At 39.6% G+C, this 20,430-nt stretch overlaps 1 protein-coding gene across 2 annotated transcripts in view; it reads left to right on the plus strand.

The window, feature by feature from the left end:
• RNF144A (ring finger protein 144A) overlaps window positions 1-20,430 on the plus strand; it is a 100,466-nt gene that overhangs the window by 32,288 nt on the left and 47,748 nt on the right. For both annotated transcript variants that reach the window (XM_059842840.1, XM_059842839.1), the window contains exons 3-6: window positions 2,716-2,861; window positions 17,657-17,761; window positions 17,948-18,008; window positions 19,028-19,235. In XM_059842840.1, coding sequence (XP_059698823.1) covers window positions 2,727-2,861; window positions 17,657-17,761; window positions 17,948-18,008; window positions 19,028-19,235 — 509 coding nt within the window. In that variant the 5' untranslated portion in view covers window positions 2,716-2,726. The remainder of the gene's footprint in view (window positions 1-2,715; window positions 2,862-17,656; window positions 17,762-17,947; window positions 18,009-19,027; window positions 19,236-20,430) is intronic.

Genomic DNA, 20,430 nt, shown 5'->3' on the forward strand with positions numbered 1-20,430 from the left:
CATTGAAAAGCTTCATTCTCTGTTCCTTTACAGGGGTACTCAGGAGAAATCATTCAATGGGGTGTGGAAGCTTTTTGTACAAGCCTTTCTAGGATAGGTGGCAAACATCTTGGTCCCTGCTTTATGGCACCAGTGACATTGTGTCTTCTCCTTGCCCCATAATGAATGTAAAATTTCTATATTAAAAGAAGGTGTTTGGAAGGAGGGGAAAGAAGGAATGGCTCTGCTACTATTTGGGGCTGAATTCAGATTTTGCTCAGTTATTACCCTGGCTGAATTCAGCATGGATTACATGCCAGCTGTATGGGGCAGCTGATTTCTGCTGGTCTATTGAAACCAACTTGAAAGGCATTTGATTCATTCTTGCTTTGCAAAAGACAAAGAGGAGAAATATTTGCCAGTGAGGTGTTATTGCAGTATAGTTGTTCTGCAAAAGTGGAATTACCACAGTGATACCAGTAAGCCTCTATTGAATATCCTAGAAAATGAGGCTAAGCCTTGGGGCTGAAAGCTTGATAATTTCCCTTTGTTGTCACTTATTGACCCACACTGAATATATATATGTATTTTTTTTTTTTTTCTAAATTGAGCCATGCCATACATTTGGTGAGCTTTAGTCTGAATTGTCAGATTCTACATCTTAACCATAAAATTTGCTGTGGTTTTGGTCTGCCTGATGTACGCAAGTGCATCCTTTAGGTAATCTGTCCTTTGTTGTTCATTTCCTGGTTTCATCTACTTGCAATCATAAGCATCAGATATGCAATAAACTAGGCAGGACAAGCAAATAACTAATAGCAGACAGTTCAGATGTGTTTGGTCACTACTTCTCAAATACCTCATGAATATGTCTGTGTATGTCAGATAAACCAAAGTTTGGGAGAAGGAAATTGGTTTTGCTAGTAATTTGTGAGTGAAATGAAAAAGTAGTGGTGAAGTATAGAAACAGTCTAGTAGCTTTAGAAATCATGGGGTTTTATTCATATCACCGTGTCGGACTTTCGTGTTGAGGTCTCAGAAAAGACTGCACAGCACAAGTTGTATTTTGTGAAGTGGAGCCATTATTCTTGTGCTGTCCTGTGGGGCTGTTCCATATGTTTGCTTTGAAACAGTGTTGAGTTTTGTGTGTGGGCTTTCAGAGGAAATGCTCTAGAGCAGCCCTGGAAATGGGGTTGCTTAACCTTTATTGTCTTGCCCCTTCTTCTCCCTGTTGACTGCACTAGGAAGAAAAATCTTTGGGTGGTACTTATGTACATCATAAAAAGCGTCTTCTAATGAATTGGACTGAATGGGAGGGCTGACAAAATCTTCACTTTCTTTCAGAAATGTTAGGGACCTTGGTGGAGTCATGCCACAATTAATTGAATATCAAAGATTTGGACTTCAAAGAAATGTTTGTGAAGTCTGCATGTGATTTCTTGGGGGACAGAAAGCACACTTTCTTGAACATTTGCCTAAATCTAGTCTAGTGAGCATTAGTTTGTTGCAGTTCTGGAGCCTTGCAAAGTGAACAGATATGACTTAAAAATTAGCAGTTCCTGAAAGGAGTAGTGGAGGCAGATGGGGGGAAAATGGAGGAAAAAAAAAAGAAAACAAACCCCAAAAAAACTGTAACCGTGATTCGAGTAATGTAACTGCCGGTATAATGATGGTAAGGAACCATCTAATTTTGGGAAGAAGAAAGGCATGATAATGTGAACCTTTCAGCAGCTTGGGATGTGAATTTTCTGTGCTTGGGAGGTCAATGTCACAGTGATAAAACATTACTAGTAAATATGTTGTTAAAATTTGATGTGCTCCATAAGTTACCCTAGATGTTTTGGAGGAGTGTGTGGGTTTTTGTTTTGTTTTTCTTCATGTAAAATTCATAAATTAGCTTTTCTCTTTGGGAATACATTTCTTACGTGTGAGATTTTCTTTCTGCTTAGTCAGTTGACAACACACCATCTGGGCCCTGAAGCCTAGGATAAAGATTCTCTGCATGATCCTATCCTATCACTGTCTTGAAGGTGATATATAGGTTATTTTAGCCTCTTCTTGTAGCTCACTTTGTGCTCTTATTTGCCCCAGATGGTTGTTGCTACAACAAAGTTGTGTTCTCAGCATATTGAACGGGTTGAGGAAATTGCAGGCTAAAACTTGCAGTGTACACAAAATATTTATTGTTCTTGCTAAAATTAACAGCAAACTGATTGATCTGTCATGCTCCTGGGAACAAAAATATCTGGCTCTGTGAGTTGAAATATCATCATGCTGGAAAAGGGCATAATAAATGTCTGGCTTATGAAAGACCCTTTGAGTCTTGCCTGGGTAGCTGAGGTTAAGGAACGTCATGAGAAAATTTTAATGTTTGTGAGAGAAAGCTTGTAACTAGTGATGAAAATCACAGGAATTGGAAATGGGATTTTTGTGTTTGTAATGTGTGACAAAAGCCTGTGACCTAAGAGTATTCCTGCTTGCCTTCATATGTGTAGTGTATTGTGTGTGGCGTTATTTTTCCTTCTGCTTTCTATATGCAAGTTCTATCAGGCAGGGGATATCTGAGGGAATGCAAGTTCTGGCACTGTCAAGTTAACTATTGCTGGGTAGTGTGGTTGTTGAAAAAAACAAACTCAACAGGCAATACCTGGCAATGTGATTTTCAATGGCAAAGGTGTACTGACTATCAATATAAGGAAATAATGGAGTATTTTTACTTTTTGTGCTCTTCTTCAGACTGCTCTGCAATGACTACAGCAAGATACAGGCCTACCTGGGACTTGGTACTTGACCCATTAGTGTCCTGTAAGCTCTGCCTTGGTGAATACCCTGTGGAACAGATGACAACAATAGCACAATGCCAATGCATCTTCTGTACCCTGGTGAGTTTGTGTTCTTTATTAGACATAAAAAACAAGACATAGGTTTTAGTGCAGAAATAGGATGTTTCTGCTGGGTGGGACTCACCCTGAAGTATTGATCTTGCAGTGGAAATAAATACTGTTACTGTGTACTTGACACAAAAACTAGGAAGTAAACCTTTGTTTACCTGCAATAAAAAAATAAATTATTCAGCACTTCAGTATACTGTATAGTTACCTGCTTACCAAGTTTATTCACACTTTCCCTTTTATCTCTCAGTGGCTTGGATTTGGGGATGGTTTTCGTACTCCTTATGTACCTTATAAAAGACATCTTCTAGTGAGTTGGACTGAATGGGAGGGCTGACGAAATCTTCACTTTGTTTCAGAAATTTTAGAGACCTTGGTGGAGTCATGCCCACAATTAGTTGAATATCAAAGACTACTGGCAGTGGTTTTATGATTGACTGGTGCTGAGGTGTTTGTTTTTTGTTTTTTTTTAACTTGAGAAGAGAGTCTTTCGGCTGAAAGGGATCGCTTCACCCATGATCTGTGGTCCAACTGCCTGGCCACTTCATGGCTCATCAAAAGCTAAAGCATGGTGTTAAAAGGCATTGTCCAAATACCTCATAAACGCTGCTCTAGGAAGCCTTTTCCAATGTTTTGTCTCCCTCTCTGTATAGAAATGCTTCCTTATGTCCAGTCTGAATCTTGCCTGGTGCAGCTTTGAACCATTCCCATCTGTCTTGTCAATGGATACTAGGAGAAGAGCTCAGCACCTCCCTTTCTACTTTCCTTCCTCAAGAAGCTTTAGAGAGCAATGAGATCACCCCTCAGTCTCATTCTCTCCAAACTAGACAAATCTCAGGTTCTCAGCTGCTCCTTACAGGACACTCCTTCCAGCCCTTTCACCAGCTTTGTTGTCCTCTGGAGATGCATCAAAGGACCTTCACATCCTGAAGTGGTGGGGCCCAGAACCCCACCCATGCTGAAGGTGAGGCTGAACTCTGAACACAGTGGGACAATCACCTCTTTTGAGCAGCTGGCAATGCTGGGTTTGGTGATCCCAGGATGGGCTTTGCCCTCCTGACTGCTGGCTGCTGCTGACTCACATGGAGCCTGCTGTCACCCTGCACCCCAGATTCCTTTCTGCAGGGCTGCTCTCCAGCCTCTCCTCTCCTGATTCATACTTGTGCCTGGCATTATTCCATACCACATGCAGAAACTGGCAATTCAACTTGTTAAATTTCATTCCATTAATCATTTCCCTGCTCCTATTTAACTAGATCCCTCTGCAAGGCATCTTGCCCCTCAACAGAATCAGCAGCAGTTTCCAATTTTGTATCATCAAATGTGCTTATGTTACATTTGATTCTTGTGTCCAAACAGTTGATAAACACATTGAACGCAACTGACACTAGACACTAGAGCTGAGCTCTGAGGAGCAGTGCTGGTGACTGGTTGCCAAACAAATGTAGTTCCATTCACTACAACCCTTGGAGCCCAGTTTTACACTCAGCTCATCTCGCAGCTGGACAGCTTATACAGAAGGGTGCTGAGAGGGGCAGCATTGAAAGCTTTGCTAAAATCCAGAGAAACTACATCCACTGCCTAATCCTTAATTCCAGGCAGGTGACCTTGTCATAGAAGGTTATCAGATTAGTTAAACAGTCTTTCTCTTTTTGATCCTGTGTTGACGGTGCCTGATGATTGCCTTGTTCTTTAAATGCCTTTCAATAGTGCCCAGCATAGCCATGCACACACTTGTAACTAGAGAAGTATTTAATGTATTATAGATTCTAATTTCACTGCATCATAATTACAGTCACAAAACAGGCTTCCATTACCATATTGTACAAGTGCCTACCCAGAATAACAAGAATCTTGTCAGTTAAATACAAAACATGGAGGACCATGTGTAGTATTTCACAAATAACATCATCACAGTTAATGAATATTGTTTGTTTAGGAACAAAGGAAACTTCTAGTCAGTTTCCATCCCTTATACTGAATCAAATTAAAATTTCAGTTCATTAAATATTGCAATGAGTGCAATTGCACCAAAAACCTTGTAATGATGGTTCAGCAGAGGAAAAATTTGAGTATTATCGGTAAGAATATAACTTGTGGGACATGTAGTGCTCAGACTTTAATTTCCCAAGAGTTTATGATATGGTATTATAGACTCAGACATAGGATTGGGTGACTTTTGTTTTAATTTAAAAGGTCCTTCCCAGAAAAGTTTTTTTGGTGTGTGTTTTTAATATATAAGATCAAGGATTTGATCTTATATATTTGATTTTTCTTCATGGAATTACTACCGTTTTTTTAATACTAGATTTCATTTTTCCTGGTGGTTATTGAAGATATAGGAGGCAACCAATGGAACAGGTAGATCTACTGTGAAAGAAAAGTTGCTCAAGCATGCAAAAGCATATAAAATAATAGGCTCCATGGAAACTTCTCTTCTAGTGCTTACAGCTGAGTGTTGTGTTTCTCCCTAGTGCTTGAATGCAAATAATATTTAAATGTCAGTTTTCAGTAACATTTCCATGGCAGCAGAAGGATTGGGTTACCAAATACATTCTTTCATCTTCACCTTGTTCCTTTCAATGTTTACTGCCATCCCTGATCTTCTGATTTTTTGGTTAGAATGTGGTTGCTGACTCTTGCAGCTGTTTTGCAAGATATAACCAGTTGCAGATACCAGATATGTAACCTTTACCGATAACCTGTTCTTAGCACCTGATGTAGTAATCTGACTGATGACATGGAGTTTGCATTTTGAACTCTGTTCAGGTGGAATCATAAGCCAGTTTTTCCTACTTCTATTTGATTGTGTTGAATAGTTTGTTCAGCTTTGTCCTGTTTAAAGAGATTTTTGTAGTTGGTCTGTCTCTTGTTTGTTACTAATAAGCTTTATATACAGTGACATTTGAGTGCCCTGAAAAGATTTTTTATCCTAAAGCTTTCCCATGAATTAACAGATAGTATTACCCTTGCTTTCCTTGATGATGGTGAGGGAAGTATTAAGAATTAATCCCAATGTTGCAAGCGGCAATAGCTATAAACCTGTTGCCATCCAGGCCTTCACCTGAAACCCAAGGCCTTCATCTCTACCTTTGGGCCAGCCTGAAGGCTGATAAATTGCTAAAGAAAATACTCCCATGAGTCTAGCAAGATTGTTTGGCCTATTGACAGTTGTTAAGGAAGAGTGTGACAGATATACAGAGAATCCTCCACTGGTGTTCTTTCAGCAATGATTTCCAGAAACACCAGGGACACTGTGTATGAATTGGGCTTTGTAAATGGCCAAACAATCAAAAAGAGTAGCCCTTTGACTCAAGATTTTGCATGGAGTCTATGTACAATAGATCCAGTTCATCTCTGCTTTGTTCTTGTTTGACCAATATGTAGTTTTGTTCAGGCTTTTTTTGTGGTCTTAACAGTAGTCTTTCCAGGAATATGAGCAAAAAAGAAAAAGGAATGTCCATACAAGTGTGAGGACTACTTTTTCTACAGCTTTTACTACTAGCTCTAGCCCTTCTGTCTAAATCACAGCAAGCTGAAATAACATGAATATGTATTACAAAGAGATCTTTCAAGTGTAGTACTACTGCTATGTTGGCAGCATTTGGAACAATGTACAGGTCTCTCAATCCTATATTTCTGTTTTCAAGTCTTGACACTTTATAATCATAGAAGTGCTGTAGTAAAGATACCATGAAGGATTGTCTCTTCCTGACACTTCTATAGTAGCAGAGCATTTCTATTCAGAAAGATAGAATGGGGACACTGTTTCCATTTACTTTCTAGCAGAGCTGTGCATGGATTAAATAGAGCAGACTGCCACTCTTCTGCTGATAAGGCACAGGCATTACAATTTCCCATAGTATTATTTTGCCAGTTAGTACAATACTCCATTATTGTTTTTATCATTGTGATCATTAATGCCCATACAATGCTGTGAGCTCTCAAGTTTTGTATATCTCATCCATTAGGAATGTTATGAGAGTGCATTTTCTCTGGTACATCAAGCAAATCCATTGTTGGATTGCTTGAGGTACCAGAGAAACATAAGTCTAAAGAATAGGGAGAAAAACAAGCTAACCTGCTGTTAGCTTTTTCTTTGTTTTTCTGAGTATTATGAAGGGGCAAACCAGTAATGTTAACAATAGGACCAGTCTTAAGTGTGCTTGTGTAGTTTTGGACCAAAACACCTAAATATCTTTTTATTAAAATTTTTCCCCACTTTATTAGCTATGTACTGTGTGCTATTTATCTTACATACTTAGTCACTTAGCAGTTGCTTGCCTCAGAAGAAGTAATTGGTTTTGCATGTTTTCTTCAGAAAGCTAGAGAAGGAAAAAGAGAGTAAAGCAGAGAACACCACTTTTTGTTAATTTTTTTTGTATTTGCTGCACTGAATTTTTACTTACTACGTAGCTTTTGCTTTTTCAAGGGAATTACGGGAGATAAGCAGGGCGCAATTTTATCCAGTTCCTGTCTGAAATTTGCATTATTTTGTAATCTGTGATGAAGTTAACGTGCATCTTAATGGGCAGGATGTTTCTTTGATGTGTTACCAATTGTATATGTGCTGGAGTTACAACAGGTTTTTTTCAGTTTATATTCTTGCATGGAAGTCAAGCAGTTAGTTGCTTGAATGTTTTCTGGTTCATGATTTACATGTACACCTGTGTACATAAATACTGTATAATTTATACACATATAAAACACACACATAGATGTGTCAATGTGTTCCAAGTGCAGTGATGCCACCATTACTCAAGACAGGCTAAGCTCCTTTTGACCTCACATTAGTTTATTTAGTTCCCTTCATGATGTTATGCACTACTGATCATTCTGGTACTAGTGGAATCATTGTTTACTTTACTCAAATTTAAAACCAAAGTCTGTCAAGTAGGCAGTCCAAACAAGCAAATGTCTAGAAGAAATATGAAGCATGTCAGAAAACTTGTCTTTGATAAAAAAATTTAATTACTCCTCTGTAGCCTACCTTGTTTCTGATAGAAGAAACTGTAGTCAGGTACATGAAGGAGAGGGCCACCAACAGTCAGAAAATAACAAAACTAAGGTTAAGACCTGCCTTCTGCTTCCTGTTTGTGCTTTCTTTTTGGTCAGATAGCACATGTGGATCAACTTTGGTGTTTGAAACTAACACTGCTTTGTAGATACTCATACTCTGATTCTTGCCTTAAGCACTTGAGCCAGCTGGTTAATCTTACCTGGACCTTTAGGTGTCCCTCTAAGTTTGTTGTATTCTATCCCAAGTAGCTTGACAGTAGGATAGACTTCTGTTATCACTAGTCCTTTTTAAACACGATTACTGAATTTGCCTAATCATGACTGGTTTTACAGGTCTTCTTAATTTTAATCATTCTGTTATTTGATCTTCCTTATAGTCTGATGATCAGCAAGGCAATTCTCATGCCTATAACTGGTATCAGGCACCCCTTTTTTTTCTTGTCGTGCTTGACCGGAAGCACATGGAGCTTCTCTGAGTAGAAGGACAGAAAAAAGTGATTTACTTAGTGTAATCCCTCACTCCAAATGAGGCAGAGGCAGCATCAGCCTCTCCTTCCCCCAGGGCAAGGCAGACACCAAGAGCCACGTGGATGGAAACAGGTGGGCTTGGCTGCCTTCCTGTTCCTGTGTAGCTTGTCTCTGCTTGCCAAAAGAAGCCTGCCTTAGCAGGGCAGCACTGTGCTGACACCAGGCTGTTCCTCACCTCTACCAAAGGAAATGCCTCACTTGCTTGGAGACAGGAGGGAGGGGGAAACCTAATGGCTTGTGAGGTTTTATGGAGTTCAAGGTCCTTCTTAGCAGCTGTAATGTTTCTTTTTCCCACCATCAAAGATTAGAGCTTGCTTGTGCTCATATACCACAACCTTAGCAGAGAACTGATACTGATCTTGACACGTGATGTGTCATAGAGGCTTCATGGTTCGAGGTCCCTGTGTGTTTGCATAGCAGTTCACATGGCTGGTTGCATTCTCATTTGTCCTGTTGGTGGTGGGATGGCAGACCTCCCTGCTTTAATTAGCAGGTACCACAGAACCCTGGGTGAAAACTAAACTTGATTCAGAGCCTTCAGCTCTCCTCTCCTGTGTGATGTCACTAAGTGAGAATAATGTTACCTGTCTTTATCAGGCTGTTGGGAAAACTAGCTCATTTTGGTTTGCATAGTGTTTTGCATGTAAAAAGGAAGGGCCTTTGTTTGCTGCAGGTGTGTTTTCCTCCCACTCAGAATTGCTATTTCTGTTCTGAAATGGAATAAACTTTTCTCAAGAATTTTTTGTGGTGTTTTTTCCTTCTGAATATTTAATTTTCATCCCACATATGTTGGCATTTGAATATAAGTTAATTTTTGTAAAGTTTGCTGTGTGTTTTTACCAGTTGCAGCTCTAAAGAGGTAAGAACAAAAAGTTTGTGCAAGGTAATGGAGGAATAAAAATTTATAATGAAAAAAGTTTACATGTACATCTGCTTGAAATACCTATTCAAAGATGAAGAGGTATCACAAGGTATTATCCTTGTGTCATTTGATCATTTTTTGCTGTCTACTGCTGTGATTGATTCTTCTGAAGAAAAATTGTTCAACTTCTATAAATTTTACAGTACAGAGCTATAAAAGTGTATATAAAAAATAAGCCCACCACTTCAAAGGCTAGGCAGCTGTTAGTCTGTGTTGCTTTCTCTTTCAAGATACTCAGGTGGAGAAAGGCACTTGTTTTTCCAGTGCTTTTAGTTCTGGTTGCTTGGTCTTGCTTGTGATTTCTGCAGCCATTGATTGCTGTGTCTCAAAGGTTATTTGTCATGTCCTGACATTTCTCAAGCTAGAGTAGTCATCAGGGCTCCTCTTTCTGTTTTCTTGATAATACATTTCTTCTTGCCTTACTTCATCATGTGTTGACTAATGGCCTGATGGTGCTGTTCCCTGTACTCAAACTGGCGCAGTCTCATGTGGAGGGATTTGGGGGCTGGACTCAGACGGGTGATGCACCTCATCCCTGATATAAACATCTTGTCTGTGAGTTGTTGTTTGCATTCATTAAGAAGCATGTACCAGGGACTGCTGTGATATTTGGGTGTACTGTCAGAAGGCATTTGGACAGAGGTGGAACCAATGCAGCAAAGTCTACTCTGCTGTCCACAGGAGGAATCAACAGCCACCACTGCTCTAACTACAGCAGAATTTGCAATGGGTGAGTGCCTGCTCCTGCCAGGATGCAGCCAGTCCCCATATTAAGATTATACCAGCTGCTGGGAGCACAAGGACTCTTGGACAACAATAATTTTTACAGCTCAGGAAAGAATGCTCAGATGGTTTGTTCTCAAACATGGAAGGACATGGGTTGTGTTTATCTTTCCCAGCCCTCATCCTGTTTGGCCATCATCCACAGGGAAGATGATGTGATTGTATTTAGACTGACAATATAGTCTATAGCAGGGCTACAGAACAGCTAAGGGAGTCTTTAAACATTGACAACATGGGAAAAAGGCAATTCATACAAAAAGTATGAATTGGCAATTTCATACAAAAAGTATCTTTAAATTAGGCCAAGTATCAGGAGGATAGAGGCAGGAAACCTGTCAAACAGGGATCTTCCAAATTGCTTGCCACTTTGGGAAAAACATGTATCAGCTGTGATGTTATCTCTCCCTGGTCCTGGCCAAAGTCTCTCTTAGTGTGTACCTTCTTGTTCACAACATAAGGCTCTAGGTATTTCCCTGTTATGTAGCTCTGGAGTGCCTTGCAGGTGCTTCTCTTGGAGCCAAGGGTTGGTATGCTCGTGTAGCAGAATTTTTGTCTCTGTAACAAAACAAAGGATATAAAGGATAAGCATGTAAGACAGTTCTCTGGTACTGCTTTCAGATTTGAAGTACTGCATGTCAAGATAAGTGAATTTGTTCTTCCTGTGATTTATTCTTAAGATGATAAATTAGGCTTAATAAAAATTTGAGTTCTAGTAGTGAAGATTTCTTTGCAAGTAGATAATTGTTTCTGAAAAGATGTCTGTAGAAGTGGAAATTATTTAAGTTCAAAGTATTATCACAAACATTAAACACTTCTAATGTGCATCTGTCTCCGATCTACAAGGTTTGTGAAGTTGAATGTAGCTTGTGCTTGCAGCTTTGGTCAGTATAGCTGACATTTTATCCAGTAAAGAAGAAAAATCACTCCCACAGTCAGGCATATGCCTCAAAGAGATCTCTGTGATTAAGTGTGCATAGATATTTTCCAGTAAGTCCCTTGTTAACAAAGTAGGATTAGGGTGATATTAAAAAGCTAGGCTGTAGGTCTATTGTAGAGAATTGGGCACACTGGAGCAGCAGTGCAGGAGTGGTTTCGAGTTGAGCCTGTTATTAAACAACAGTAGATTGGAGGCAGTATTATAACTACTTTACACAAAAAGGCCATGTAGTAAATTTGAAAGAAGCTTAAAACCTCTCTGAGGAACCTACCATTCTTTTTCTTTTTTTGCATGTGTTTTCTTGTGTGCGGTAAGTATACCATGGAAATTTCTCAGAAAGTAGTTTTCTTCTTCTGTAAAACACTAAGATTAAATTATATTGCTCTTATGATTGGAATGTTGGAATGGAAGGATACAGACTCTTTAGGAAGGGCAGGCAGAAGAAGTGGAGGTGTCACTCTGTATGTCAGTAACCAGCCGGAGGGTGTGGAGCTACACTTGGGGACTAAGGAGACAACCAAAAGCTTATGGGTCAGGATCAAAGGGAGGCCAGGGGCAGGTAACTTTATTGGTGGGGTTTGCTACAGGGAGTCCAACTAGGAGGCTGTACAGGAAGATTGGAGGGGCTTTATTTATAAAGGCATGTAGTGATTGGACAAGTGGGAATGGCTTCAAACTGAAAAAGAATTGATTTAGATACCAGGATGGAATTCTTTACTATGATGGTGGTGGTGAGGCACTGGACAAGTTACCCAGAGAAGTTGTGAGTACCCCATCTCTGGAACCGTTCAAGGCCACTTTGGATAGAGCTCTGAGCAACCTGGTCTAGTAGAAAGTGTCCCTGCCTATGCCAAAAGGGTTGGAACTATATGATCTGTAAGGTATTTCCCAACCTAAGCTATGCTATGATTCTGTGATTTATCCTATTACCAGATAAGCATTCCTGTTACTTTAAGAAGTATGCACTGAAATATTTAAAAAGGTAGCATATGATAGTTATATGTGGCTACAGGAATCTCTCTTTCAAGAATAGGGAGGGCTCTAGCCTCGTTGTATCATTCTTCCTTTTTCAGAGAACCCCCCAGATGCAGGCTGCTTGTTTTAGGGGAGTTTTTCTTCTTGAAATTGTTCAGGTTTGTCTAAATGGAAAATATTTTTAGAAAATGACATTCAGAGTGAATTTGCTATTTGGACAAAAGGAAGTGAGCTATTTTTCCAAGAGTGTTAGTCTTCACCCAAGACACAGACACTCTGATTTTTTTGTAGTGAAAGAAATTCACTCTCTCTCACACATGCTTTCTCCTCCTGCCCCAGTGAGTATTGCACGCTACATCACTGCACTGTTCTAATCTGAACCTAAAATAGGACATTACATCATTTTACCCAAAAGATTTACAGGCAGTTTGTGTACAAGTATAAATTGTACATATTCACCAGACTGACTGCAGAATTAGCTTAGGGGAATATGCACAGGGCAGCAGAATAACCATGGTATTGGCCTGTCTTATGGAAGGAAAAGATATTACCTTCTTAGAATTAATTTTAAAGCAATTAAAGAAAAATTCTCAGTATGCAGAGCATAAAAATACTACCAAATCTAGTTGATGCTGTAGTAGTTTTGGTCATCTGTATAGCCCCATCACATGAATTTTGAGCTTTGTCTTAGTATCCTGTTAGCATAAAAGTGACCCATAGACCAAACTGTAGATTTTTAGCTACAAGAAACAAAATAAGTGCTTCTCACTCAATATACTTTCATATTCTTCATACAGAAGAATCTTCTTACCCTAGAATGCAACACCCAAAGGGATCTTTGCATTTACCTATCCTAATGTTACTTGTAACATGGGTCTCAAAATACCAACCAGCTTTTCCTGAGTCTTCATGTGGTTGAATGCGCGTTTATGTAATTATGTTTGTGTGTATTTATGTACGATATTTTTGGATGTTCATCTAATTCTGGTTTGCAGATGATATAGAATTTGAGACCAGCAATTTAGTCTACATGTTAATAATTATCCTCTTTGAAAAGATTTTCAGCTTGAGCTTTAAAAAATCTCCCTTGTTGAAAAAGCATGTCAGCCCTTCCTTGTGTTTCTGAAGTGCAGTGTAAACTCCTAGTGATTGTCTACCCAAAGTGCAGACTTATCTCCAAGGTTAATATTTGTGCACAATAGCAAATGCCTTTGCCTAACTTTAATATTTATTGCTACTAAATACATTGTAAAAAAATAATTCCTGTCCTTTTTTATAACTTGGTAAATGCTAGATTTCTTATTTTTATTTTCCCCCTTTCAATTTTATCGGTGCATGTGTTTTGGTTTTTTAAAAATTGTTTTCCAATACCAGCATGTGATGATTCTGCATGTAGTGCACTCTTCATATGGTGATGGCTATGGCCTAGTGCCAGCACTAAAATACATTTGAAGGTTTAAGAAATAAGTCAAATGATGTAGTGATGATATACCTCATTCTTGTCATGTGTTTTTCGCCTTTCCAAATCCATGGAATGATTTAAAAATTTCCCATATGATTTGGCACTTGCATCTCAGCATTAGTGTAATCAGAAGTCTACATTTTAACAAATTTCACCTATCAGCTGTTAAGAAAATAGTGCATGATAATTTTTTTGTCTGCCTAACTCAAATAAAAGGTGGTCTCTTGGAAAACCACTCCTTGTTTGCTGCAGTAGTAGCAATAACATGTTCCTAAAAATAAATTAGTTGTAACTTTCCCAAACCATCTCCAGGTGTTTTTAATTACATGCATTTTGTATCGAAAAATGACCTCAGGTGCCAAGTGAATACATTTTTTCTGTCAGAGTAGATGGTAGATAAGTGTTACCCCCATGTAAACAGTGAAAGTCAGGATTCCTTTTTTGGAATTATGATGGGATTTATTTGGGGTTTGATGTCAGGAGATGTAAATCAAAGCACCAACATCAGAAGTAAGCATGATTTTTTCTGGAATTCTTCTAGAAGAAAAGGAAAATCCAAAAATTTTGCTGTGGCCTGTGCAGATTTGTTAGAGCTAAATGCAGGAGAGCAAGATAGTGTTGTGGTTTTGAAATTAGGCAAAAAATAAGCATTTTGATTCCTATATAGAGTGTGTTGATCTTTGTAACATTAAGCAGAAATATATGAAGCTCTAAAGCCGTGTCACTTCAGTGGTCACAGTACATACCTTCCTGTGTGGCACAATCCTTGATGTATAGAGGTTAGAAGTACAACACATCTTGCTGAGCTTTAAATACCGCACTGTGCTTGGCAGCTTCAGAAAGTCATTCCTTTATTAGTCATCTGTCTCTGAGGCAACAGAAAAAAAAAGTGTTCCCAATTTATATAGGCAGCTTATAGTAAAACTGCTGCTGAATTGGGGTCTCAATTGATCTTTTTGAGGAAATGGATCTGGGCCAATACTCCTAAAAAATGGATGTGCTTCTGCTCTTTGTCATGGGGACAGCAAATGCCTGTAGGATTCATGGGTTACCAGGTGGCAAAAAAAGTTATGCATGTGTTAGAAAGGACAACAGGGATGGAAAGAGGACAGAGCAGGGATGCACAAGGAGTATGCATACACAGGGAACAATACAGGAGTAGTGCTCAGGGGAGCTAACTGGTCTCTTCTGATACACATCCATCAGAGGAATAATGAAGATGTTCCTCAGCATATTAGTTTTATACACGTCAGTGTACTCCTGTAACCTTACTCCAATCTCATGCCTTAGGTATCTAATTTTAGCTCCTGTTTTCTCTGAGAAAAGTTATGTAATAGACTTCATTTGAATGTTGTTTGGGGTGACCTACACTCCCATGTTTTTTGTTCATGCTGTAGAGCACTTTATTGCCTTAATGGAAGGACTATGAAAATACTTTCTTCCAGCAATGAATCCAGTTGCACAGAAAATTTGCAAAAATTTGTCATCTTTTTCTAATTGTTTTAAAATTTTTCATAGTATATGATTGAATACCTAATCCTGCTTTGTTGTGTTGCTTGCACACTGCTGCATTTCTGGTACTGTAGCCAATGTTATACAAGTTGCAGGTCTTGTGTCTGCTCTCAAGAGAAGCCACAGGTACACCCTGTGCATCAAATTCTCTTGCAACTGCTTTGCATTCCTCTTTCTCTACCCAAGAAGTCTCAGGGGAGTCTTGAGTGGATAACATGTTTTATCCTCCACCTATTTTCCAGCAATATTTTGTAGCCTTGAGGCATTTCTCAGATGGTGAAGCATGAGAAGTGCACTTGGCTGTGCTGATTTTGAGAAGACAGCAGCCAATGCCCCATCAAGGGGAAGGGAAAGGCCATGGACACTGCTCATGACAGGAATGAACTGTGTAGTTTCTTGGAAAATGTGAGGAAAGGGAAGCAAATTGAGTAGGCTTTGGCAATAGTCCTAAACAGGTTGAGGAGGAAAATTAGCCACATTAATGATTAATGATAGCAAAGCTCATTCAGCTTGAAAAGTACTTTTCTCTAAGTGCTAAGTGCTGGCATTAAAAATGTATGCATTTTCATTTTAATCCACACTTGGCATCTGCGAATGGAGAGGAAAGGGAAGAGCCAGCAGTGTCATTATAGCAGCACTAATACCTCACCACAGCTGAAATCACAGCTTGCCAAGGCACACAGCCTAGGGTCTGGGTCTTGTAGAGCTCAAGCCTGTTGTGCTTAGTGATATTGGTTCTCCTAAAGTGTTCCACCACCTGCCCTGCAGAGCTCCGAGCGAAGGCTTGGAAACCTTCTGCGAGTCAACATCTACTAAATGAACAGTTGTCCTCATTAAACCCCTACTGAGGAAGACAAAGACTATGTGTAGTCTGTCACACATGGATTTCTTTGCACAATTAAAAATGTTATAAATTTCAGTTATCTGATCTCTGTTTTATTTTTCCAAAAAATTGACCCGCTTTCTCTAATGCGTGGGAGACACAGAGAAAGGGAGCTCTAACAGAAATGATTTGTTGTGCTATCAAGGTGGTGGCAACTTGCCACCAGAAATGCTTTGGACCAGAGCAGCTGAGAGTGTGTGGGCAGGAAGTACAGTCTTTGCTGCAATCAAGCTGCAAGAGGTAAAATCTTGAGTAATTTGGTAGTAGAGGTGTCTGAAAGGAGCTGAATAGACAAATGGAGAGGCAGAAGAGAAAGAGATCAGGTTTGAAGTCTGAACTTTACCAGCTACAAGCCACCTGCCTGAGGGTTAGGCTGGAAGATGCTTGTTGATGGGCTGTTTGCACAGGATGAAGAAAGAAGCGGTTTGGGAGAAGCAGTTTTGTGTTCTGACCTGAAGTTAGGCACACCAGCCTTGGTACCATCAATGCAGCCTTCCCAGGCTGGTGGTTAGTCAGCAGCTGCATACCTTTAGCAAATGCCTGGAAATGGTAACTGAAATCCTTGTTTTGCCAGTTTGCTGCAGAGTGTGTAATCCTTCTTGCCTCCCACACAGCTAGCTGTATGCTGAGCTGGTGTTATATATCTTCATTTCACTCTGCTCTTGGTCTAGCCTCACTCTTTATTCACACATCTGCAAGCAGAGAGTTAGGAACCTCATTCTGTAATTGTCTCCAGTTTGCTTATGCCAGCTGAGCACATGGGCAGGGTGAGAACATCACAGGGTGCCCCATCCACTGGGAAGCAGACCCCCATCTGCTCTTTCTGTGTAGGGCTGGGCTGGTAGAAGCTGCATGGTAGCAGCAGAAAGCAGGATCTCTTCATCACTCCCCTGTCTTTCTAGTAGACATCTATGCATTAGCTCTCAGCTTGCTGTAAGAAGGATGGAGGTGGAGGGGAGTTGTTGCTCATCAAGAATAACAAGGTCTAATTTTAATTTGCCCTTGGTCAAAAAGATACACTTTTCTACTCTGCTTTGTTGACAGCCGTGCTGTGCACTGCTGTGCTGGAGGCTACATTTGCAGTTATGAGTTGGGTAAAATTCTGTGGTTGCTAGGAGAGAAAAGTATTAGTATTACCAATATTTATTATTTGGTCCCCATGGAAACTATAGTTCTTCAGGGAGTCCTAATTCTCACATTTTTCCTTTCTGTGGAAAAGTTACTTCTTTAACCGTGAAGTTCAGGTAGTTGTTTTCCAAGAATAGATGTCAGGATACTCAGCTTCCTTTGTGTTCTAGTATGCTTGACAGATGCCTGTCTGTGGGGAATTATTGCTTACTAAGATATGTTGTGGCTTCCAGTCACACATTTCTTTAGAGTGTGGTTAATCTAATTGTATCATGGAGGTGTTTTATTGTTTTTTTCCACCTCTGCATTCTCTTTGATTTGTTCTTTCCCCCATTGTTATTTTGTAATTTGCTGCATATTTTAAATTGATGAACAGCTGTTTGGTTAATTTTGGTTTAAGTGGTCTTAGAAGTTTTTTTCAACCTGAATGATTCTATAATTTTAGTGGGGAAATAAACTTTCTGTTTTCTACTTAGAGGTATAACTGTGGCAAAAGCTATGAATGTGGCTCATGGCTGTAAAACAGACACAGTTTTTTCAAAGTTTGAGTTCTTCAGGTTTTCAGACTAAAGCTGTTAAAATACTGAGTGATTTAACCTTGGCAGAATAGCTAACTCAGTGTTTGTCTCTCTTATAGTGCCTAAAACAGTATGTGGAACTTCTGATCAAAGAAGGTCTAGAAACAGCAATCAGCTGCCCTGATGCTGCCTGCCCAAAGCGAGGTCATCTCCAAGAAAATGAGGTACACTCTTCCTGCAAAGAGAGTGTTTTCTTTTCCTTACAGGATGTTTAAATCTGTCTTGCTTTTTATGTTACTGCTTCATTGTTGACAACATATGCTTTTATTAATTCTTCAAAGGTCAAATACTCTGTTTAACAGATTATTACTGTTCCTAATTGGAATTTTTTCTTTTCCTTTTTTCAACAGATTGAGTGCATGGTTGCATCAGAAATCATGCAAAGGTATAAGAAGCTACAGTTTGAAAGAGGTAACACATGTAACACTACCCACTGAAGGCTGTGATAATGGGTTTGTTCCAGAGCAGTCCCATAAATCAGAATCTCTGCAAATGTTCTTGCAGTAGCATTGTGTGTTAATTGCTTGGTCATCATAAAGAAAAACCCCAAAACCTAAAAAGTAATTGCTACTGTTCTTGCCTGCATGATTCCCAGAACTGCAGCACTCTGGGAATAAACTAAGGAAAGAAAATTGCTATGTATTATATTCCTAAATAACTAAGGGAGGGAGTGACTTCTATTTTGAGCTTTGCTGTTTAAGTTGACTACTAGTATTGTAGGGGCTGGAGAAGAATACTGACCTGTTTCACAGAGCCAAGATTATCTCCTGGGTTAGCATTTGGTACAGAATTAATGAGCAAGTGTGTATGCATACAAATGCATAAAGAGCATAAGCTGACTGCATGCCTATGGAGATATGAAATGGTGTGGCCATAGAGAACTTACAGTAAAGTTTTGCTGGGGGCAGGACCCATCCTAGAAACCCCTGCAATCATTGGTAGGTTTTTATTGCCTTCACTGGGCTTTGAAATCTGAAATGAGTTACCTGCACTGAGTATCCAAGAAAGAGATGAAACTGTATCTTATGCTGTTGTTAAGCATGCGGTTCCATTAGGGTAGAGGTCAACTTTAAATAGCTTCCTACTGGGCAAGGCATTGTAAAAACACTTTCTGGTGGGTTTAACTGCATAGTATACGCTGTATTGAACTTCAAGTACAACTGAGAAAAATACATCTCATTCTCAGAACAAGTTTGGTACAGTGAATGAAAGTGGGCAGTTAATTGAGACTCATGGAGCTCGCTTTGGTTTGGCACCTGTTTGTAAATCAGGCCAGGTTTTTGTCAGTGTGGGTCATATAAATTAAAAAGCTCCTTTTGAAAATATGTGTCTTCAAATGCCCTGCCAGTCAACCTCAGCTGAAATGTGTTGTTATGGAAGGCTGATCTTGTATCCGCCTTTGAATATGGTTCTTTTATGTCCCTTTGCAGAAGTGCTTTTGGATCCATGCCGGACTTGGTGTCCATCCTCTACGTGCCAGGCAGTTTGCCAGCTCCAGGAATCAAGCCCACAGGACCCTCAGCTGGTCCAGTGCAAAGTGTGTGACATTGAGTTCTGCTCTGCTTGCAAATCTAATTGGCATCCAGGTCAAGGCTGTCAAGAAAGCATGCCAATCTCTTTTCTTCCAGGAGAAACAAGGTAAGATATTGCAAAAGAGTAAGTATTTAGAAGCTAAAAACTCAAAGAGGCATTTTCCTGATGTTTTGTTCTGAAGCTGTTTCCTTCACTTAGTTGTTCCTATTCTTTTTATGCTGTATTCTAAAACTGAACAGCTCTTGGCAGCCTCACTCTTTGCCAGCATTCCCAGCAAAGCATAAAAGAGCTGCTTGAGCCTTTGGCCTTTTGCCTCAGTGGGAAAAATATGACATGCAGGCAGCTCATCAGCTTCACTTGAGAGATGATTTTGTTACTACTGTTTCCTGGACAATGTGAGAGTTGCTAACATCATGCCGGACAGTGATTTTTAGGATACCCTGTCAGTCATCCCCTCTGCTACACATTTGCTGTATGATCTTAAGTTCTGTTTCAAGTGGTCTCTGGTGGCAAACTGCAGCCACCGAATAAGAAAGACCACTGTGCATGTGTTCCACTTCATGTCTGGGCTTTTTCAAAGATTGTGTTGCACTCTAAGGCAGCATTAAAGCCCTGTCCAGTTTTGGACTTGGTTACTCATACCTTGTCTTCTTTCAAGCTTTGCTGTAACAGATGACTAGCTAGGATGCGTTCGTGATCAAATACACTAACTTTGGCACATGCTTTTTGTGTGTGCATGACAAGAACTGAAGGTTGCTAAATTTCATGGCAAGGTAACAAACTTTATCTACTTTTGCTTAGGGTTTTGGTTGCTTTTAGTCTTTATACCATGTTTAATTTTTTTCACTCTACCAAGTAAAAGTAAAAATTGTTTTTTCATTGTTCTGGAGCATAATGTGCCTGTTAGCAGCATTAGGAGTTTCATATACATATTATGTATACAAAGCATTTTTTTCTAGTACAGTCACCCCTGGAGTTAATAATTAGTGCATGTCCTTTTATCCTGCTATTGGGCAAATCAATCAATCATCAGTCCTGTTTTGCAGCGAATTGTTGATTTTCCATCAGTCATTCTTGTATCTCACAATGGCAGTAGCTGCAGGATTCGGCATTTAAGGTACATTTTAGTTGTTAGTGAGCGTAAAACCTGCATACAGTAGAAAGCTACCCAAGGGAAATAAAAATTCTTCCGCTGTTTCAACATTCCTCGGTGTTGTGCTGATTGTATCAGGGGGTATCTGTGGTTTTGAACACTTGTGCAAGAACAGTCAGGGGTGACCCTAACTCATGAACAGTGACT

This window comes from Haemorhous mexicanus, chromosome 3 (genome assembly GCF_027477595.1).
Source record: "Haemorhous mexicanus isolate bHaeMex1 chromosome 3, bHaeMex1.pri, whole genome shotgun sequence".
In the NCBI taxonomy this organism is placed as follows: domain Eukaryota; kingdom Metazoa; phylum Chordata; class Aves; order Passeriformes; family Fringillidae; genus Haemorhous; species Haemorhous mexicanus.